The following is an 18,704-nucleotide window of genomic DNA, read 5'->3' on the forward strand; positions in this document are numbered from 1 at the left end:
TCCGCCTCCGCCCCCGCCTCCGCCTCCTACGCTTGGGGCCGTCTGTGGCCCGCAGGTGCTCAGGGCCACCGGGAGCAGATACTCAGAAGGGAGCGAACGCCGGCCGGGTCTCTTATTTATTTATTTATTTTTAAAAGCTTATGCCTGTAATTGCCTTTCCCCTATTATTAAGTGCCGAGTTCCTTCCTACCACTTCTTATAAAGCATTACCACTTTTTCTTATAAAGCATTACTGTATACTCTGAACTCTGAACACTTCTACTTATTTGTCTACCTGAGACATACCAACCCTTCATTTTGTTTCATTCAGTTTTCACTGAAACGAATTCTCTTAGGCTCTCATGGATTTTTGACATAGGTTACTCAGCCTAAAGTGAGTTACAGACCTATGGCATTTTCAACCAGTAACTGTTTCATTTCCCTTTTCAACTTTTCTTAACCAAATAAATTTTGTTTCACACTGGTTTCTATGGCATCTTTTTCTCTAAATCTCATCATGTGAGTTCCCCTATATTAACTGTGAATTTTTTTGGTTCCTGTATCGCTTTTGTGAGAGAGGGGAATATAAAGTACCAATTTTATGACTCAAAAAACTCTTCTCTGAATATGAAGGGATTAACCCAGAGTATATGTGAGAGAAAAAGTATCTGGGTTATTAATAACCAACAACTCTATAGTACTTTACAGTTGTCAATGTACTTTCACATAATTTCCACATGTAACAGACAATAAGTACACCTCCAAGCTAGTTATTACTAGAACAACATACAATTAGAACAATTTGGACCAAAATTTGTAATAAGAAACATGGCAAAATCTGTAACTTGGAATTTAGGATTTCAAGAAAGTTAGCCAACCTGGTTTAAAAGTGGTTTTCTGGTGCCAAATAAAAATTAACAGAGAAGTATGTTTTTATATTTAGAAAGTTAAAAAATGAGAGGCACTAAAACATGGAAATGAAATACTGACATGGACCTCAGAAATGATTTTCTTATCTGTGCCTCATTTCATAAATGAAAGAAAATCACTTCCTACAAAAGTTTTCAGGAATAAAGTAACCTAATTTCGATCTCATTTTATTGGGAGGAAAGTTAACTTTCTTATTGTATGAAGATACATTAAAATACAAAAACAAAAATAAAGAAAACAATCCTATACATAGTGTTGTAAACCTAGTTACTGACCCTCTAAAAATACAAAAATGCTGGAGGAAAACAATAAGTAAGTGTCATCATCCAGTATTGTCTGCATTTGCTCTGCAGACAATACTGTTTTGTCATTAGACACTTTGGACTATAAGGCAGAGCACTGGCTTTAGAAGACTGCCAACTGATTTCCTAGTTTTTGGCAAGTCTGAGGTAAAAATTCATTTTATCCTTTAAGTCCCTTGAAGGGGAATACTTATACTGGGCTATTTATCATCTCTCTCAAAAATTTATACTAAAAATAAAAAAAATCATGAGGTAACACACACTAGATGATCATATAGTGTTTAGCTGGAGTAGCTATGTTAGACTATGTTAGAAAAACCAATTGGTAACATATAGGGAGGTGTATATCTAAATAATGTGGACACTGACCTCAGATATTTGAGTTTCAATTCTGGTCCCTATATGGCCTGTTCTTGAACACCTAATTTATTTGTGTGTGTGTGTTCAGAAAAAAATCTTTTAGGTGCTTGCATGTATGTACATCATATGAAAAGCCAAATGGCTTAAATTCACACCTGTGTCTTTTACCAAGGGGGGCGGGCAAGCCCATTTTCACCATATCTATTAGCCAAAGCTACATACCTGGTACATCTCTCATAAATTATACTACTTAAGCTGGCTTGAAGAGATGTGTATTCCTGACCGACCAAAGTACTTGACTAAGAAAAAGAATTAAGCCAGGGTTCCTAACAACACAAAAGCAGATATACTTGTAAAAGAATTATCATTGGAATAAATTTATTTTTACATTGACCTATGTCATAGCTCGCTTATATGGAGTGAAAATTAAATTAAAAATAAAATTCGGAAAACCAGTTTCCTATCAGACCTAGGATTTTTCACTTTGGTTTGCCATTGACAAACTGTATGACACTGAATAATTCAGCTGGAGTTGAGAACCTGTGTCTTAAGTTATTCACTATTTAGTTTGCCAGTCTCACTGACTACTGGCCTGCTAAGGGTTTAACTACTGAAAGCAAAACAAGTAATCAACTCATGATCTACAGAGGAAATACAAAAAAATTATTTAACCATAATACTGGTCAAGAATGGAATGTGGCCTTGGAATTCATAATAGCTAAGGAAGAAAATCCTGAGCCTAATTAGACATGTCCCTTCATGTGGAAAGATCTCAGAAAGTTCAACTCAAAGTTAGGTATGATTTCACAGATAAAGCCTCTGAGTGGGAATACAGTAAAGAATTTTAAGTTCTAAGGAAATCGAGTTCTGATTATGCAATTATGAATAATCCTAATGAGATGGGAAAGCAGCTAAGCCAATTTAATTTCTCCAGGAAGCTCAGATTTTTAAAAGAATATGTATAAAATAAAGAGAGGAGACCAATTATGGATACAAAATATTGGCGTGAATCTATAAGAAAAGTGCCACAAAGGCTCAAGCTTACTAAGGATTCCAAAAATGCTAATAAAACAATAAAACTTTTAAAACTATGTTTGGAATAAGACAATCTGTTAAAGGAAAGACTATATAACAGACTGATATATAGTCTCTCTATATATCAGAAATATATATCTGTTATCAGGTTGACTGATAACAGAAAGAGGGGCTCAAAAACAATTTGCCTTTGTGTTTTCTACCTATAAGTTGGAAAGACCAGACAAAGATGAAAAGAAACTAAAGTCTGTGATAGTTAAAAATAGGTCCTAGAAAACTAGTTTATTGAAACACATTTAAGATTTAATGCCTAAAAAATTTAAATCTCAAGGTCTTGAAAAAAATATCAAATATGAATAAAAAATGGAAAAATGTGGCTGATTTTTTTTTAAAAAAGGAATATTCCAGAAAGCACAGAATGATTAGCTTATTATTCTGATACCTAAACAATTCTAGAAAAGAGAATCAAGCATGAGACTTAAATACTTATGATGTGAAAAGCCAATATGGACTATGTAGAAAAAGTTCAAATTAACCTAACTACCCTTTTTGGTAAGGTTTGATAAAGTTTGGTAATGATACAGAATGTTACAGCAGTGAATCTGGATTCCTTATGATAGTCTTGAGAGTAAAACAGAGAAGTGTAGGTGGGACGATGATAGAGGTAAGGTAAATAAATTCACAGGTGGCTGAACAGTTCTTTCTGAGGACTAATGAAGTCTCTAGTAGTTAGCTATAATAAAGACTAGAAAGCTGATTTAATATATTTGTGCAAGATGAAAAGCTAGAAAGAAAATAGGTAAGAGATTCAAAATTCAAAAGGACTCTGATAAGCTAAGATAAACTTAAAACCAAAAAGGGAGACACTTAACAAAAATAAACCAACTCCTGACTGCAGGCTTAAAATATAATTATCTAAATATAAGATAGGGACCATGTTTGGTGGTAATTTATGAAAAAAAATCTTATATTTTAGTGATTTAGAGTAACTTAGTTTGTTTTTACAAGGTAATGAAATTTTATGCTGTATATCAGGTCAGAATTCAGCTACTGAAATGGCCAGCTTTAAAACTGTGAACTAGCTTTCTGTGAGAGCATTTTAAAATAAGTTTCATGAATCTTTTAGACTCAAATTATAATGACATCTCTAATATTTGTAAATGTAAATTCTATATAATAGTGACAATCTACAACTCTCAGAAACACTGAAAAGAAAAAAAAGAATCTTATGTTGACAATTTTTTTGTCAATTTAACATGCAGCTGAAAGGACAATCAACTTAATAACTTTCTAAGGACACTTTTTTATTTTTTGAAATTCTGTTCCCTGTCCTAGCATAAAACACTTTCAGAAACTTTCCTTTTCCTAGTACTTGAAAGCTTTAGTACAGGCATTACACACTAAAAATAAAGACTGAGTGTCAACAGTGTCAGATTTTGTCTTACACAATTCTACTTTATGCTGAGGAATCTTTATTGAAATTAGTGGTAAAAGAAGAAAGGTCAGAAAAATTTAGCCTATTCTCATAAACTTTCTGATACTAATTTAGAGCTGTTATTCATTTGAAAAGTGAACTGATATTGAAAGAAATATTTTTGACCCTTTTTAATACTTTACTTTAAAATAATCCAGGAAGTCTAAGGCCACACCACCCTAAACAAGCCCGATCCCATCTGATCTCAGAAGCTAAGCAGGGTTGGGCCTGGTTAGTACTTAAATGGGAGACCACCTAGGAAGACCAGGTGCTATAGATGTAAAAAAATAAAAAATAAGGGATTATAAGCTGACAAGGTCCTTGCGATCTGTGAGGTCAACCAAGGGTTGCCTCACCTAAAATAAAGAAACAAACAAACAAACAAACAAACAAATAGATAGATAGATGGATAGAGAGATAGATAGATAGATAGATAGATAGATAGATAGATAAATAGATAGATAGATAGATAGATAGATAAATAAATAAATAATCCAGGAAAAAGAATTCCCTAGTTAAAAAGCAATAACAAACTTGGTAGATTTTAGTCTATTAGTAATATACACAACGACATCTTAAGCTAAATTTTATTAAAAGACTTAATTTCCTAGGGATATTAACAAATAATCTATTAAGGGACTTTTAGATTAGTCCCTTGTAGGATAAGGGACTTTTATCCTACATAAAATACTAAAATTTACAACTTTTAAAGCTTTTAATGAGAAAGGGTTTTTTTTTCCTACCTACTCTTCTGTCAAATGATTAGAAAGAGTAAATCTGGGAGCAAAAACATTAAAAACATAAATAAATTTAATTTATATACATACAGAACTGCATAGTCTTCTGAAAAGGAGTCTTCATTTGATGTGGAAGGCAATGAAACTGATTTGTTTTCCTGTTCATTCTGGGTCATGGAATTATGATCTACATAAAAAAGGTACCAACATGAGTAAAAAGTACACCAAGTTAAAAATCATTCATTACAATTTCAAAATAATATCTTTATTGACTAAAGATATATGGAACCCTTAAATCTGAAAACATATTAGGATTTCAAGATTGAGCCAAAAAAATTGCCGATATTTTCAAAAACATGAAGAAAACAAGGATGAATTAAAAGATTTAGGATGGAAGAGATTTCTAATGCAGAAACTCGAGTTTGGCCTGAACTTAATCGGAATTTTAATCAACCTTTAAGATGTTATTTTACAGAAAAATAACATAACTTTTAAGAGTTATGTTAAGGGCTCTATAAAAAAGTCACAAAATGGTAAGTTTATGTATCTTTTTCTCACTGTTCTACTATTACTTATTTTTATGTAGGGGGTGCAGTGGGATATTTAGTACCTCTTTTTGTCTTGCCATTTGTCTTTTCCTATTTCTCCTAGTCTCTTCTATATCGTTCTGCGCTTAATTTCATTTCTTGTCTCCTTTTTCCACTCACCTATTCTTACTCTCTAACATGATTACAATACAGAAATAAGCTGTGTATGTAATGACAAAAGTTATAGATTTCTTGTTATTACTTTGAACAATGGATATATGGAATATTCTGTTTGGTATAAAGATTTTTAAAATAATTTGTTTTTTCCTATGCATTGATGGACCTTAAGAAAAAAATGATTTCTCATCTTGCCTTAGATTATTAGCATGCATTAGTCCTTTAGAGCATACCACTTATATTAAAAGTAAAAAAAAAGGTATAGTAAAATAAAGAAGCGGCTCCTTGGCTCATTGGAAAAGAAATATCCCTCTTTAATTACATAGGTAAAGAAAGTATGTTTACAATCTGATAGTTGAAGAGAGCTCTAACTTATTAAAAATAAATAAGTTTTACAAATTAAGAAGTTCCGATTTTTCCCAGCTAATTTCTTTGCACGAATTACATAAGTCCATATTAACAAAAATGAATAAAACTAATGTATATAAGCATAAAAATAAAATTTACTGAAAAACATAGATTTAAAATTAATCATCAGATGAGACTTAATAATTCCTCTCAAGAAAACGGTGTCCAGTCCTTTGTATGAGAATACAGCAAATATTTATAGCTTGTTATACATAAACAAGGAAAATAAAGGTAATTGGTGGTTTGTGGAGTCTAGGTTCAATCTGGGATGGTTTGTTTTGACCTCAACACCAAATTCTTTTACTTTTCTCAGTCTGAGTATTCTTTTTAACCCATTTCCCATTTAGAAAAAAAACTGTAGCTCACTGCCAGCGTTAATTTAATTTTATATAAATACACTCTTTGAGGCTGAAGCAAACCTGACTGGTTTTCAATGTGAAAATAAAATATAAAAATTGTTCTTGGAGTTATTTCTAAACAGAAGTTGTCTCTAATCCTAATGTTAACAGAAATCGGATTCATCAAATGATCCTTTGGCTAACAACTGTTCAAGAACAATGTTAACATCACGTGTAGGAATGCTTTGTTTTCTAGGATTTGACATTTTCAGCAATCGAGAATTACTGTATTTTGTAAATGGAAACACCACTACTAAAAACAGAATGCTATATAAATAGAATGATGTCATTTGTTTCCAAAGACTATCAATACACTAGACCAATGCAGAAATAATAATAAAAGTGATATATTTCATGGCAAACTTTGGGGATAAGGTTAGGACTATAATCTGTGACTATTTTCGGGGCAAACAGGAAATGGGTTAAATACTGACGTGAAACTTTATTACTAGAAAGTTGTTAATTCTTGTATTTGCCAAAAATGTCAATTACATAACTCCCCATTTACTAACAAACATTGCTCTATCTACCGATGAATTTATTGTGATATTTATTGCATTTCAGATGAACTACATAAAACTATGAAATAATATTCAGCATTTCTACTGATGAGATAATTACTTTAAAAGAACCAAAACAAAAACCCAACTAAAGAAAAAAAACTTTAATTAGAATTAGTTCCTCTGACCACCTCCTGCATTTAAAAGCCTCTTTCTTGCAGACCTAATGTAATCTCTTAAGAGTGTGTTGATTCCAAGTGCTACTGAAAGATACTGAGAAAGGGTGACTGTTTTCTTAAAAAGAATCTACTATTCTCAAAATATGTTAGCTACTGAAATTGAGAATATTTTTGAATAACGAGAGATTTCTTTAAAATATACTGATGATCTCAGCTATATTTTCAAAGATTTAAAATCTTAAGGCTTCAAATTATGACTGTTAAAATTATTACAATTTGTTGACAATATTGAGCAGTAGTAATTAAAATCTAGTAAACGTACTCCCTCAACACTTCAGCAAATTAATGACAGACTAAGATTTATAGGACAGTGATTCCAATAAAGTTAACAATTTTTCTAGTCCTGGTACATTATCTTTGATCGATTCCAACGAAATTTGTTTATAGAGTTTAGAAGACTAATAATCTCATAATAATCTAGAAATGAAAAAAATTTCCACCAATTTATCTATCCCAGAATATACCTTTCTAGTACTGCTCTGTACACAAAGCAGGTTTATAGTAGTTTGGAGCCTTAGAATTCTATTTGTCCATTTTTATGAAAAGCTCTTTTGAAGAGATACACTTTTCATTGTTTCCCTAGGAGGCTTTGTAGGGTGTGCATGTCCTATCTCTGGATGGATAGGAATTTTCATTTAATAGGGAAACTGATTTATATAATTTGCCAGCATAGGGCTTATAATTTAAATTATATTTAGTTACTTGACATAATTAAGACAGGCCTGCTTTAGATGAGAGAAAATGCCAGAAAATACTCTATAGACTGGGTTTAGAAATGTACATACCCTTTATTAATGTGGAATTGTTACTTATAGTTGCTTCGTTCACTAGAATCATTGCTTGAATATATTCTGTTAAGGAAAAAAGGAGAAAAACAATCATCAGCAACAGCGTCTTTATTCGCAGTGCCAGCTCCTGTGCTAAACAATGTATATACTTGATCTCATTTAATCTTCACAACTCCTCTGAGAAGTTCTTAAGATTATCTGCAGTAGAGACAAAGAAATTGAGGCTTAGAGGTTAAGCTGTTTATTCCAGGTCATTCAGCAAAGAAATAGTAGAACTGGATTCAAATTTAGGTATATCTGACTCATGAAAGAATGCGAAGGAATATTAAAATGAAAAACAGTACTAAATTTTTGATAAGGATATAACAGACTGTCATAAGAACATCCAGAAAGTATACAGAATTGTCTGAGGAAAAGTAAAAAATAGTCTGGGGAAAAGTTTGCTGGCAAATCATACCCTGTGGTAGAATCAAGATTTCCTTGATTCCTAAAAGTCTTAGGTTCTACAACCAACCAGGGTCGAATACAAAGGAATAGAAAAAATAAAAACTTGGATGACTGAACTGACTGCCTATGTAGAATGCAAGTTTTGCTTTCAGAAGACTAGTAAGGCAAGTTTTTTTTAGAGCAGGCAAAATATAGTTATATGTACTTTAATATTTAAAAAAAACAGTTGTTTCTGAATGATGGGGTAATGGGTAATTTTTGTCATATTATGTACATGTACTAAATGTTGTACAATGAGCAGAAATTACTTTTGCAAAACTCCCCCAATCCTCCAAAAAAAATGAAAAAGAAAAAAAATGATGGATAAAAGGTAGCCTGACGTAAAAATGGATGAAAATTCAGCAGCTATTACTCAAAGTATCTTCATCTACCTTTACAAAATATTCATAGTACGGTAAAAGCAAGTTTTTACAGAAGCAGGGTGCACTCACGAAAAGCAAACAGAGCTGATGTTAGGTTCTTAGAAAACAAATTATTTGACTTTTAAAACAATCAATACTAAAATAGAATCATATTGCATGCCAGTGGGTAACATTAGCATTAAATGTACTGACAGTTTTTATTGCTTCATACCTTTATTTGTGGCAGACCCATCTTTGATCTTTTGCTTCAGTGACTGCAGCACATTTTGCACTTGTTCAAATATGATGTCCACTTTCCCACCATCTTCCAGCTCCGTCCAGAAAGTTTTTGCATCACCTAAAATGTAAATTAGTGAATAGTCTAAGACCTCAATAAAAATAGACTGTAATTTCTCCCACGGTACATGTTATAGAAAATCCACTTGGTTTCTAAATCAAGATTTAACTGTTCTTCCATTTTCGTTGAGGAAAAAGATTTTGGTCATTGTTTCTTTATAAGAAACCTAGAAACTAGGAATATGACCTATCTCACTTATTTTTGCTAAGTTAAAAAATATGTTGAAAACTTTAGTAACACTATTTCTTGACTGGGAAATAGAAGGAATAACTTCATTCTAGGGTGGTAATGGACGTTAACATAGACACGTTCATTTTAAAAGTTTTAGGAATATAACTTGCACTGAGTATGGAAGTGGATAGTTTCAAAATGAAACATCTCAACAACTGTTCAAAAAACTACATGTCCAAAAATGCTTTTAAAAATGTCTTTTACACTAACTTTTTAGTAATTACATGAAACAAAATAATGTTTAAAGTTTTTATAAAGTTATGTAGATGAGCCAACATTTCAGATGCCCAGCAAGGTAACACCTTAAAAATTTCCTAGAGAAATAATCCTTCCCAAGCTAAAAACAGAACGTGATAAAGGCCATTAAAATAAATTGGCAAAAGCCAAATCTCACACTTACGCCAGGTTTAAAAGTAACAAAAATATCAAAGATGTTAAACATTATTTATAAAATGTTAAAATTAATGTATATAATGTTTAACATTAATAGAGACTTAAGCAAAGCAGAGACTAATAGCACTTTAGATAGGCCACCTGAGAAGCCATTAGGATTGAGCAGAGAGCCCAGCAATTTTATGAAAAATATTTTCTTTAGTAAAAACTTAACCCACAACTTTAAGTTTGACAATGAAGACTCTTCATAAGAAGCTTAGGCTTCAGAGTCACCTGACCCCAGAGGGATCTCTGGCTAATTAGGGCTGCTGCCAGCACAGCAGCCTCAGGAGGGGTGTTGTTTCCTTGTTAACGTTCTGGCCCAGTGTGTACTATACAAGACTAAGCCTACTTTTAATTGCCCATAGCACAGCTCAGACAAGGTTTCAACATCTGAAACAAAAGCATGAATATGAGGACAAAAGGGATGAGAAATGATGCTTTAAAGGCAGGCAAGAGCCATGATATGGAGGGCCTTGTGTGCTATGCTAAGCAACTTCATTTTTATATGGAAGGCAATGGGAAGCCACTCAAGAAGTTTAAGCATCTTATGATGTGATTCGACTTGTTTCTTAGAAAGATCACTCATGTGGCAGTGAAAAGGAGTCAAGAATGGTTTCTAAGGTTCTGATTCAGTCAACCATATATATAATAATGGTATTGAGATAGGGAATAAAGGTAGGGGTACATGTGAGAAATTCAAGTAGAGTGAGTAAACTACATACACAGGCTCTAGAGTTAAATCTGGTCCGGATATACAAACTTTGGAGTCAATAGTGCACAATTGCTTGCTGAAGCCACAGAGTAGACATGGTTAGAGAGAATGTGTAGAGAATGAAAAGAGGGTCTTTAGAACATCAACGTGTAAGGAATGATTACAATGAGTACAAGAAAAAGGAATCATGGAGGCTGAGGAGCAAACAGATGGAAAGAAAACCCAGGAGTAGCATCTCAGAAATCTGCACTTTGAAGTTCAGGTATATTTGAGTTTGAATCCCCAGCACTGTGTGACCATATCTACAAAATGGGAATAGTAACAGCACCTACCTAGAGTTTATGTGCAGATAAGCATGTAGCAGTTAGCAAGAAATTACTATATACAATTTAACAGGAATATAGTCTTAGACAAAAGGAATTAATCTTTAATTGTGGAATTTTAGACATCATTAAACTAAGTAGGGAAAATATTTTGTAAAGCAGGGCTTTCCCATAATCTTTAAAATCATTGTTTTTCACTGAAAGATAACCAACAAAAATCCCTACTTTTAGGCAAAACTATTTGTGAAAAATTTATTATATTATTATTATCATTTCTTTTCATGGATATGAGTCAATACTTCATACTAGTGATTTTTTGGGGGGCGGTGGACATCTAGACAGGAAGGATTTTGAAGGATTCAGAAACAGCTTTTTGTAGCATTATAATCTTTTGGAATAATACAACTCTCTCCTGGCTTGAGAAAATAAGCAGTGATGCTGAAAGACAGCAATCAAGACTTAGAAATTTTTGTTTTTTAGTAACTATCATTTGAAACTGTGTTAGAAATGACAATACATGACACTAAATTATTCTTATACGAAATACTTAAAATGAATTATTTAAAAAGTCCTGGAATGGGTTACTAAAGAGAACAATGGCAACATATTTAAGAAACTAAAACCAATCAGAAAATACTGAAACTATCTGCTTGCAGAATAATTGAATGTAACTAAGGAATTCATATTTATTTGTTTGGAGTTTTTAACATATTGTTCCTTACAACATCCTTATTATCTCATACTGCTAGGTTTAATTATCACATTTTAATGGTTTTTCTTCATGTCTTCCCTCTTGATCATTTTATTTGTTTTCCTGCTACGGAAACTTTTAACCACAGTAATATTCGGTAAGAAAAGAGGTAACCAATCTATCTAATAAATGAGATTGACATTCAGTTAATAACTTTTTGTACAAAAACACTAAATGAGTATCATAAGAAGAAACATTTAAGTGACTTTCAACTATAGACTGTATAGATGGTTACCACAATGTAAATGATTTCAGTTCCTTGCTCTTTTACTTCTTTGTGCATTGTATGCATGCTGAGGATTATAATCTACAACTGTAAATATTTCAGTATATTTCACTAGAAGACAGTTACAAGGAATATAAGAACAGGTACTTGAATTGAAAATCAAATTAGTACGCTAATATTTTGCTTGCAAAAATGAAGAGTACTATCTGATAACTACTGTCTGTCCAAACTTGCTCCCTTATTTAACTAATTATTTATTGCAAAAACATAATCAGAAAGCAAGAAGTATAGCAGTTTTGTAAAGAAGGAAGACAAATTATACTATATGTCTCCTAATCTCACTTGAAATAGGCAATGCTAATGAATCACACTGATTCGAATTCATTTACTAGATGCATATTTATGGAATACTTACCAAATACACTGATAATGACTTAGGAATACAGAAATACATATATTTCTTTTTTCAAAATTATATACTTCTATCTCCCTTGAGGAGCTTCAGGGCACTGGTCTAGAGGATCTCTAAGACATCTTTGAGCCTGTGATCGATCAGCAAAGTGTGGTCTATGAATTCTAGGCAGTCCTCAAATCCTTTCGGAGATTACGCTAGGTCAAACTATTTTAACAGTAATGTTAAGACATTATTTGCCTTTTTCTGTATTGACATCGATGGTTCAATATTAGTGGTGAATAAAAGTGTTGGTGTGTTAGCATGAATCAAGGCAGAGGCACCAAACTAAGTCTTTGTATTCTTCACCACCAATTTTACTTAAGAAGGTCCTTGAGAAAGCAACCTAAATAATTACCACAGTACAGTACCACAGTCTCAAGAAAAAGCTCTAGTGAGATTGTTTGAATTAAGCTAAATTAGCTGTTTTTTTATGGAAGATCATTTTTACTTAAAAGAACCACCAATAAAAACCACGTTTTTTTCAGATTTGGATGTTTGGCACACGTTTTCTTGAAAATGAACAAAGTGAGACTATCCCTTGAAGAATAAAACTGACAGCATTTGTTACTGATAATAAAATTTAAGTTACCAAGGTAAAATTGGAAATTTAGAAACTGTGCATTTACCATGGTAAGCTTGACAACTCCTTAACAATTAATCACTTTTTGATGACGTTGGCAGCAATATTAACAACTGATTTCTTTAATAGCAGATGGTGAAATATGTCAATATTTGGAAAACTCTGAATAATTCATTGAACCAGTATTTTCTAAATGGCCAATGCATGATGTTATAAAATCATACATATGTTAAAGACAAAGTGCAAGACAGACTAATGAATTTTAACATAACAAAGTGTAAAAAATCTGATATGAGTTCAGATCCCACTATAACTAACCTTGAAGGAATGACTACTTGTTGAATTCTGTAGTTGTATCAAAGAAAAATATCCACAATTATCTGAAATGCTATCAAAATATTCTTCCTTTTCCAACTTCTTGGCTGTGTGAAGCTTCATTTTCTTTATACATTTCAGCCAAAGCAACATATCACAACAGATTGAATGCAGAAGTAGATATGAGAATCTCTCTTCTATTAAGCCAACTATTAAAGAGATTTGTAAAAACGTAAAACAATGTTCTAATTTTTGTTTTAGAAAATAGTTATTTTTCACAAAAATGTAATGTATATTAACAAGTTGGGTTTATTATTATTGTTTTTTTAGAAAACGAGTCAATTAACATTTTTGAAGCTTCTCAATTTCAATTTCTAATACAATAAATACGAACATAATTATCCACATAAATAATAGCTCTTACGGATTTTAAATGCTTTTAAGAGTATAAAGTAATCCTGAGACCAAAAGAAAGTTTAAGAACCACTGGCCTAGATAATGATCCAGTGAAATCACTACTATTATGTATAACAGTATTAAAAATATATACACAATCTCACTGAAGGACTGAGTGAAAGGTGTTGATCTAAACAATTTTGGAAATAAATGGAGTCTGTAAGACTAAAGGTAAAAGGAACTGTGCACAAGCACTGTAGTTTCCCACCTGGCGATAAATTTACATCTCTGATACTGCTACACACATACAGGCATACCTTGTTTTATCATGCTTTGCTTTATTGCACGTCATAGATGTTGCATTTTTTACAAATTGAAGGCAAGACCCTCCACCAGTAAAAAGATATGACTTGCTTTAATACTCACATTATTGTGGTGGTCTGGAACCGGATATGCAATATCTCTGAGGTATGCCTGTATGCTGGAGTTGAGCAATTAATTAAATGGGTAACAGATGGTGGGAGCCACATTTCTCACTGTTGGAGTGAGAGTTTATGGATAAGCAAGGAAAGTATGCTAGAATGATCCATGTGGTAATAAATAAGTGTTGGAGACATCAATATATAACTCACGTTTAGCTTAATATAGATACACAGTTACATACAGACGTACATATAGATATGTGTGTATATATAAATGTTAGTAAACACATATATCTCTATGCTCTGTCAGCTGAGAGGGGCTAACGCAAGGACACCCCAGTAACAAGAAACACACTTATTGCCCTGATCTTGGTTTCTATTATCATTTTCCAATAAAAGAACCAATGCTCATTGAAGATATGGCTGATTCTAGGACTGAGGTAGGAAATATACAAGATGAGCCTGGAGCATCTTCTAATACCAGAAAATAAGGAAGTGCTATAAAAACCGAACCAAACTGAATTAAACCGAGCCCAACCCACCTACATTGGTGAGAGTGTGTCAAAGTGACACAAAGCCAACTGAAAGAGCTCCCAATGGCCAATCCTGAGACAATTTGAGTAACAAAATAAAACAGTACTGGATTAAAACTCAAAGTATAAAATAAGTATCCATGACTTCATATTGATATAAATAAATGATTGAATTTGTTACATAAGTGGGGGAAAGGAGACAAATTTTTCTTACAGAAGAATGTAGATATTCTGTTCTCAAAGAGGGGGAACCTAAATCCCCACAGCTTAAGTATGGGCTACACACAGTGATTTCCTGTCAAAAAAAAAAATAAAGGTCATTTACAGTAATCAGATGACACCATGTCAGCTAGGTGATCAAGCTCAGTGAGAAATCATGTTAATAACATGTACCCTTGATATGATGTGGTAAAAACGGCACTTTACCTCTATGGTCTTCCTTCCCAAACGCCATAACCTCAGTCTAATCATGAGGAAAAAAAAAATCAGTCAATAATTCCAATAGTGGGGCATCCTATAAAACACTTAGATAAAAAAATCCCACAAAAATAAAAAACAAGTCTGAGAAACTGTTGTATCCAAGAAGGCTCTAAAGAGACATGATAAGTTAATGTAATGTAGTATCTTGGATGGGATCCTTGACAGAAAAAGACATCAGGTAAACCTAAGGAAACAGGAGTACATTATGGACTTAATAATAATAATATGTCAATACTAACTCATTAATTATAACAAACGTACCAGCAGAATATAAGATGTTAATCATAGGCAAAAGTGGGTGGAGGAACCATGGTAACTCTCTCTGTACTATCCTCTCAATTTTTCTGTAAATCTAAAAGTTCTCTAAAACATAAGTATTTTTGAAAAGTACCTAAAGTACTGACCTAGCATTACAGATATACTCTTAATTATGAATACAGTCAAAATGTTGGCTACATCAGAAAAACCCTTAATTCCTTCTAATTCAGAAAAGTCGCTTGCAATAAAACACCTCGAAAATTCCACAATTTGTCTTCTTTAAGTAGTCTGTACACTTTTAAACATAAAGTTTAACAATGGTTTTTCAACCTACCATTTTTTTCTCCCATCTTTTGGCGTCGTTTATAAACATAAAATTCTTCAAAATTAACTTTATCAAAGGACTGAATCACTTTGATTGGAGAGTATAACTGGAATCCAACTGTGGTCTCTATGAAATTTGCAGTCCTCAGAGAAAATACATCATCATTATTCCATTTTAAACCCAATATTCTTTGATACTTGAATTTTCAAATAGAAATTGTGGTTGAAGAAACTTTCAGAAATGATTAGTCCAACATAATGACAAGTCCATGAATCTTCATCAATTAAATATTTATAGTTGTATCAGATCACTGACAATATCTTTTTAAAAATAAAAACCAACTCCATCTTTTGGTCCATGAATGCATGAAACATTCTGTAAGGAAAACAATGAAAAATGGTACATATTTGTAAAGAATCAAATATATAAAAAAGATTGTTATATAATAATAGCTCTATCTTTTAAAACAGCATCAATTGTGAAAAAAAGAATACTTATTAACTGGGAAAGTAAAATATAACAATTAGGAAAATCATAGAGAAATTAAGAATTAACAATATTTAATATATTTAATTACCAAACTATTCCCATTTTATAAATATTTGATAAAAACTTTTAAATGGGAATAATAATGCTAACTATCTCATAAGGTTGCAGTGAGGATAAGACTTAACCACTTAGAATAGTGCCTGGCACATACAAAGGATTAAAAAAATGCTAGCAATAATTATTATTCTTTCAGTAAATATACTTTTAAAACAAAATTTGGATTTTGGTATATATAATTTTTTATAATCTTTCACTGATAATATATCATGCACGTTCCCCTAGTCACTAATATTTTTCTATAATATGACTTTTCAATGATTGTCTAATGAATGTACTTTGGTCAATAATAATCCATATATAAAAATACACTAAAGAATTTTAATAATTAAATTTTAATAAAATTAGTACTATAAATAAACCTCTATATTGAACATTTAGATTATTTTTTAGTATAATAATTAATGCTAGAATATGCTTTATGCATATCTATGTTTATTTCTCTAAGATATACACCTATAGGTGGAATAGGTTAAAAAGAGATCTCCAATTTTCAGTCTTAAGACATTAGTTAACATACGATAAATTCTCCCATTCCCTCATCAAACCCACAGAAATGTTAGAATATTTTTAAAAATTAAAAATATGTAGTCATGCTGAAAACAAAATGGGAATTCTCTATGGACCTAGTCTGTGAGACCTCTCTGGGGAAAGGAAACAGATGGGAAGCTGCAGAGATAATGTCAACCACCATCATAACAGGGCAAATGGAAATGCAAATCCTTTCAGTGCACAACCAAGAGTAATCAAAAACCTGAAGAAAGCTACACCATGAGACTGAACAAACCCACAAACTGATGGACTTTAATTCAAGAGGAGAATTAATAGAGCATCCTGAAAATAATTTTAAAACAAATGTTATTGTATTTAATACTCCCAAAGAGCAAAAGAAGGAAACCTCATCCATGAATAACATATAATTTTGAAAAATAACCAATTAGACTACGGCCATGCCACCCTGAACAAGCCCAATACCCTCTGATCTCGGAAGCTAAGCAGGGTCAGGCCTGGTTGGTACTTGGATGGGAGACCATCTAGGAAGACCAAGTGCTATAGGTGTAAAAAATAAAAAATAAGGGATTGTAAGCTGACAAGGTCCTTGCAATCTGTGAGGTCAACCAAGGGTTGCCTCACCTAAAAAAAAAAGAAAAGAAAAGAAAAGAAAAAGAACCAATTAGATATCCTGAATATAAAAACACTTGTTGAATAAACTTAACAGAATACTGAATAATAGCACAGACTCAGATGAAGAGCCAGATAGTAAGATAGAAGATTGAGTTGAGTAATTCGCTCAGTACACAGAGCAAAGAAACAATAAGAGGAGGGATAAAATAGAATGAAGAGGCAATAATGACCAAGAATTTCTCAGAATTAGAAAACACATAAGCCCACTAAGGATCCATTGAGTAAGAAGCAAGACAAAATTCTTAATATTTACTATTAAACAAACTGTGGATAAACTTCAGACTATCAAAAATAAAGACAAAGTCTTAGAAGTTCCCAGAAAAACCAGATTATCTGAAAGGGATGTGTATCAGACTTCTCAACAGAAATGCCAGACGCAACAAAAGAAAATAAGTTTGAACCCAGAATACTATTTCAGACAAGCTATCTTTCAATAGTGAGGATGAAATAAAGAGATTTTTAAAGACATTCAAAGAACCTCTCAGGGACTCTCTGAAATAAGGAAGTACTTCATGAATAAAAGCTAACCTAAAAGGATGTACTGAGGTACAAGAAGCAATAGAGAGAAAATGAGTAAAACACATTAATGCTAGATAAACATTGATTAAAAATGAGTGCTAATAACAAACAAAACAAAAATGCTAGACGATAGAACTATGGAAATTATGTTCTTTACTGGAGAGGGGATGTAAGGGAATTGTTGCAAGGTCAAAGAAAGTAAAGTAGAAGCAAGCTAAGTTTTTTGTAGGGAGGTTATCAACACTAATTAAATTTAGACTTTGGAAAAAATAAATATAAGAACTGTGTTGAAAATATAAAGGTAATCTATTAAAAAGAAAACAGGTTGAACAAAGAAAACTTGGGGCTAACCTCAATTAAAAAGAAGAATAATGTTAAAATAAGATATGAAAGATCTGAAGAGAAGCATGGTAAATAAGATGACAAGAAAAAGGCCAAAGAAGTTAATAATCACAACAGACTCTCAGACTGGATTGCAAGCAAAACCTAGCTACATTTTTAAATAAGAGACCCACTTAAATCAAACAAAATATCATTGAGTGGCTGAATGAAGGGATGTGAAAGAAGACATATCAGCAAATACAGGAAACATTCATACCAAACAAAACAGAATTTAATATGAAAATCAGTAAGAGGCAAAGAAAATATTTTACCAAAAGAACAACTCATGAATACCTAATTGATATTACTGACAATACCAAGTAGGCTCAAGATGTAAAAATCCCAATAAGAGGAATAAATATAAAAAAGTATATCCCCACTTCTCACTCCCAGAATACAGGTCCATAAAGTTTTATAGATGAATTCTAGAAAACTTTCAAGGAACAGGTAATTTCTACAGTATACAAACAGTTCCAGAGCGAGAAAAATATGGGAAGCTAGTCAATTTTTTT

General features: G+C 32.1%; 1 protein-coding gene and 1 pseudogene across 6 annotated transcripts in view; one reads left to right on the forward strand and one right to left on the reverse strand.

Annotated features, from left to right (window-relative positions):
• Positions 1-18,704, reverse strand: part of LOC102891996 (histone-lysine N-methyltransferase SETDB2) — a 96,718-nt gene that overhangs the window by 74,850 nt on the left and 3,164 nt on the right. For 4 of the 6 annotated variants that reach the window (XM_025044755.1, XM_025044756.1, XM_025044757.1 and 1 more), the window contains 5 exons: positions 15,511-15,876; positions 14,865-14,901; positions 8,935-9,060; positions 7,852-7,917; positions 4,908-5,004 (listed from right to left, as the gene is read on the reverse strand). In XM_025044755.1, the coding sequence (XP_024900523.1) occupies positions 4,908-5,004; positions 7,852-7,917; positions 8,935-9,060; positions 14,865-14,901; positions 15,511-15,549 (365 nt within the window). In that variant the 5' untranslated portion in view covers positions 15,550-15,876. The remainder of the gene's footprint in view (positions 1-4,907; positions 5,005-7,851; positions 7,918-8,934; positions 9,061-14,864; positions 14,902-15,510; positions 15,877-18,704) is intronic. The other 2 variants (XM_025044758.1, XM_006909019.3) reach the window with 1 other exon arrangement.
• Positions 4,242-4,360, forward strand: LOC112477478 (annotated as a pseudogene).

The sequence above is a fragment of the Pteropus alecto genome, unplaced genomic scaffold, assembly GCF_000325575.1.
Source record: "Pteropus alecto unplaced genomic scaffold, ASM32557v1 scaffold413, whole genome shotgun sequence".
Lineage (NCBI taxonomy): Eukaryota > Metazoa > Chordata > Mammalia > Chiroptera > Pteropodidae > Pteropus > Pteropus alecto.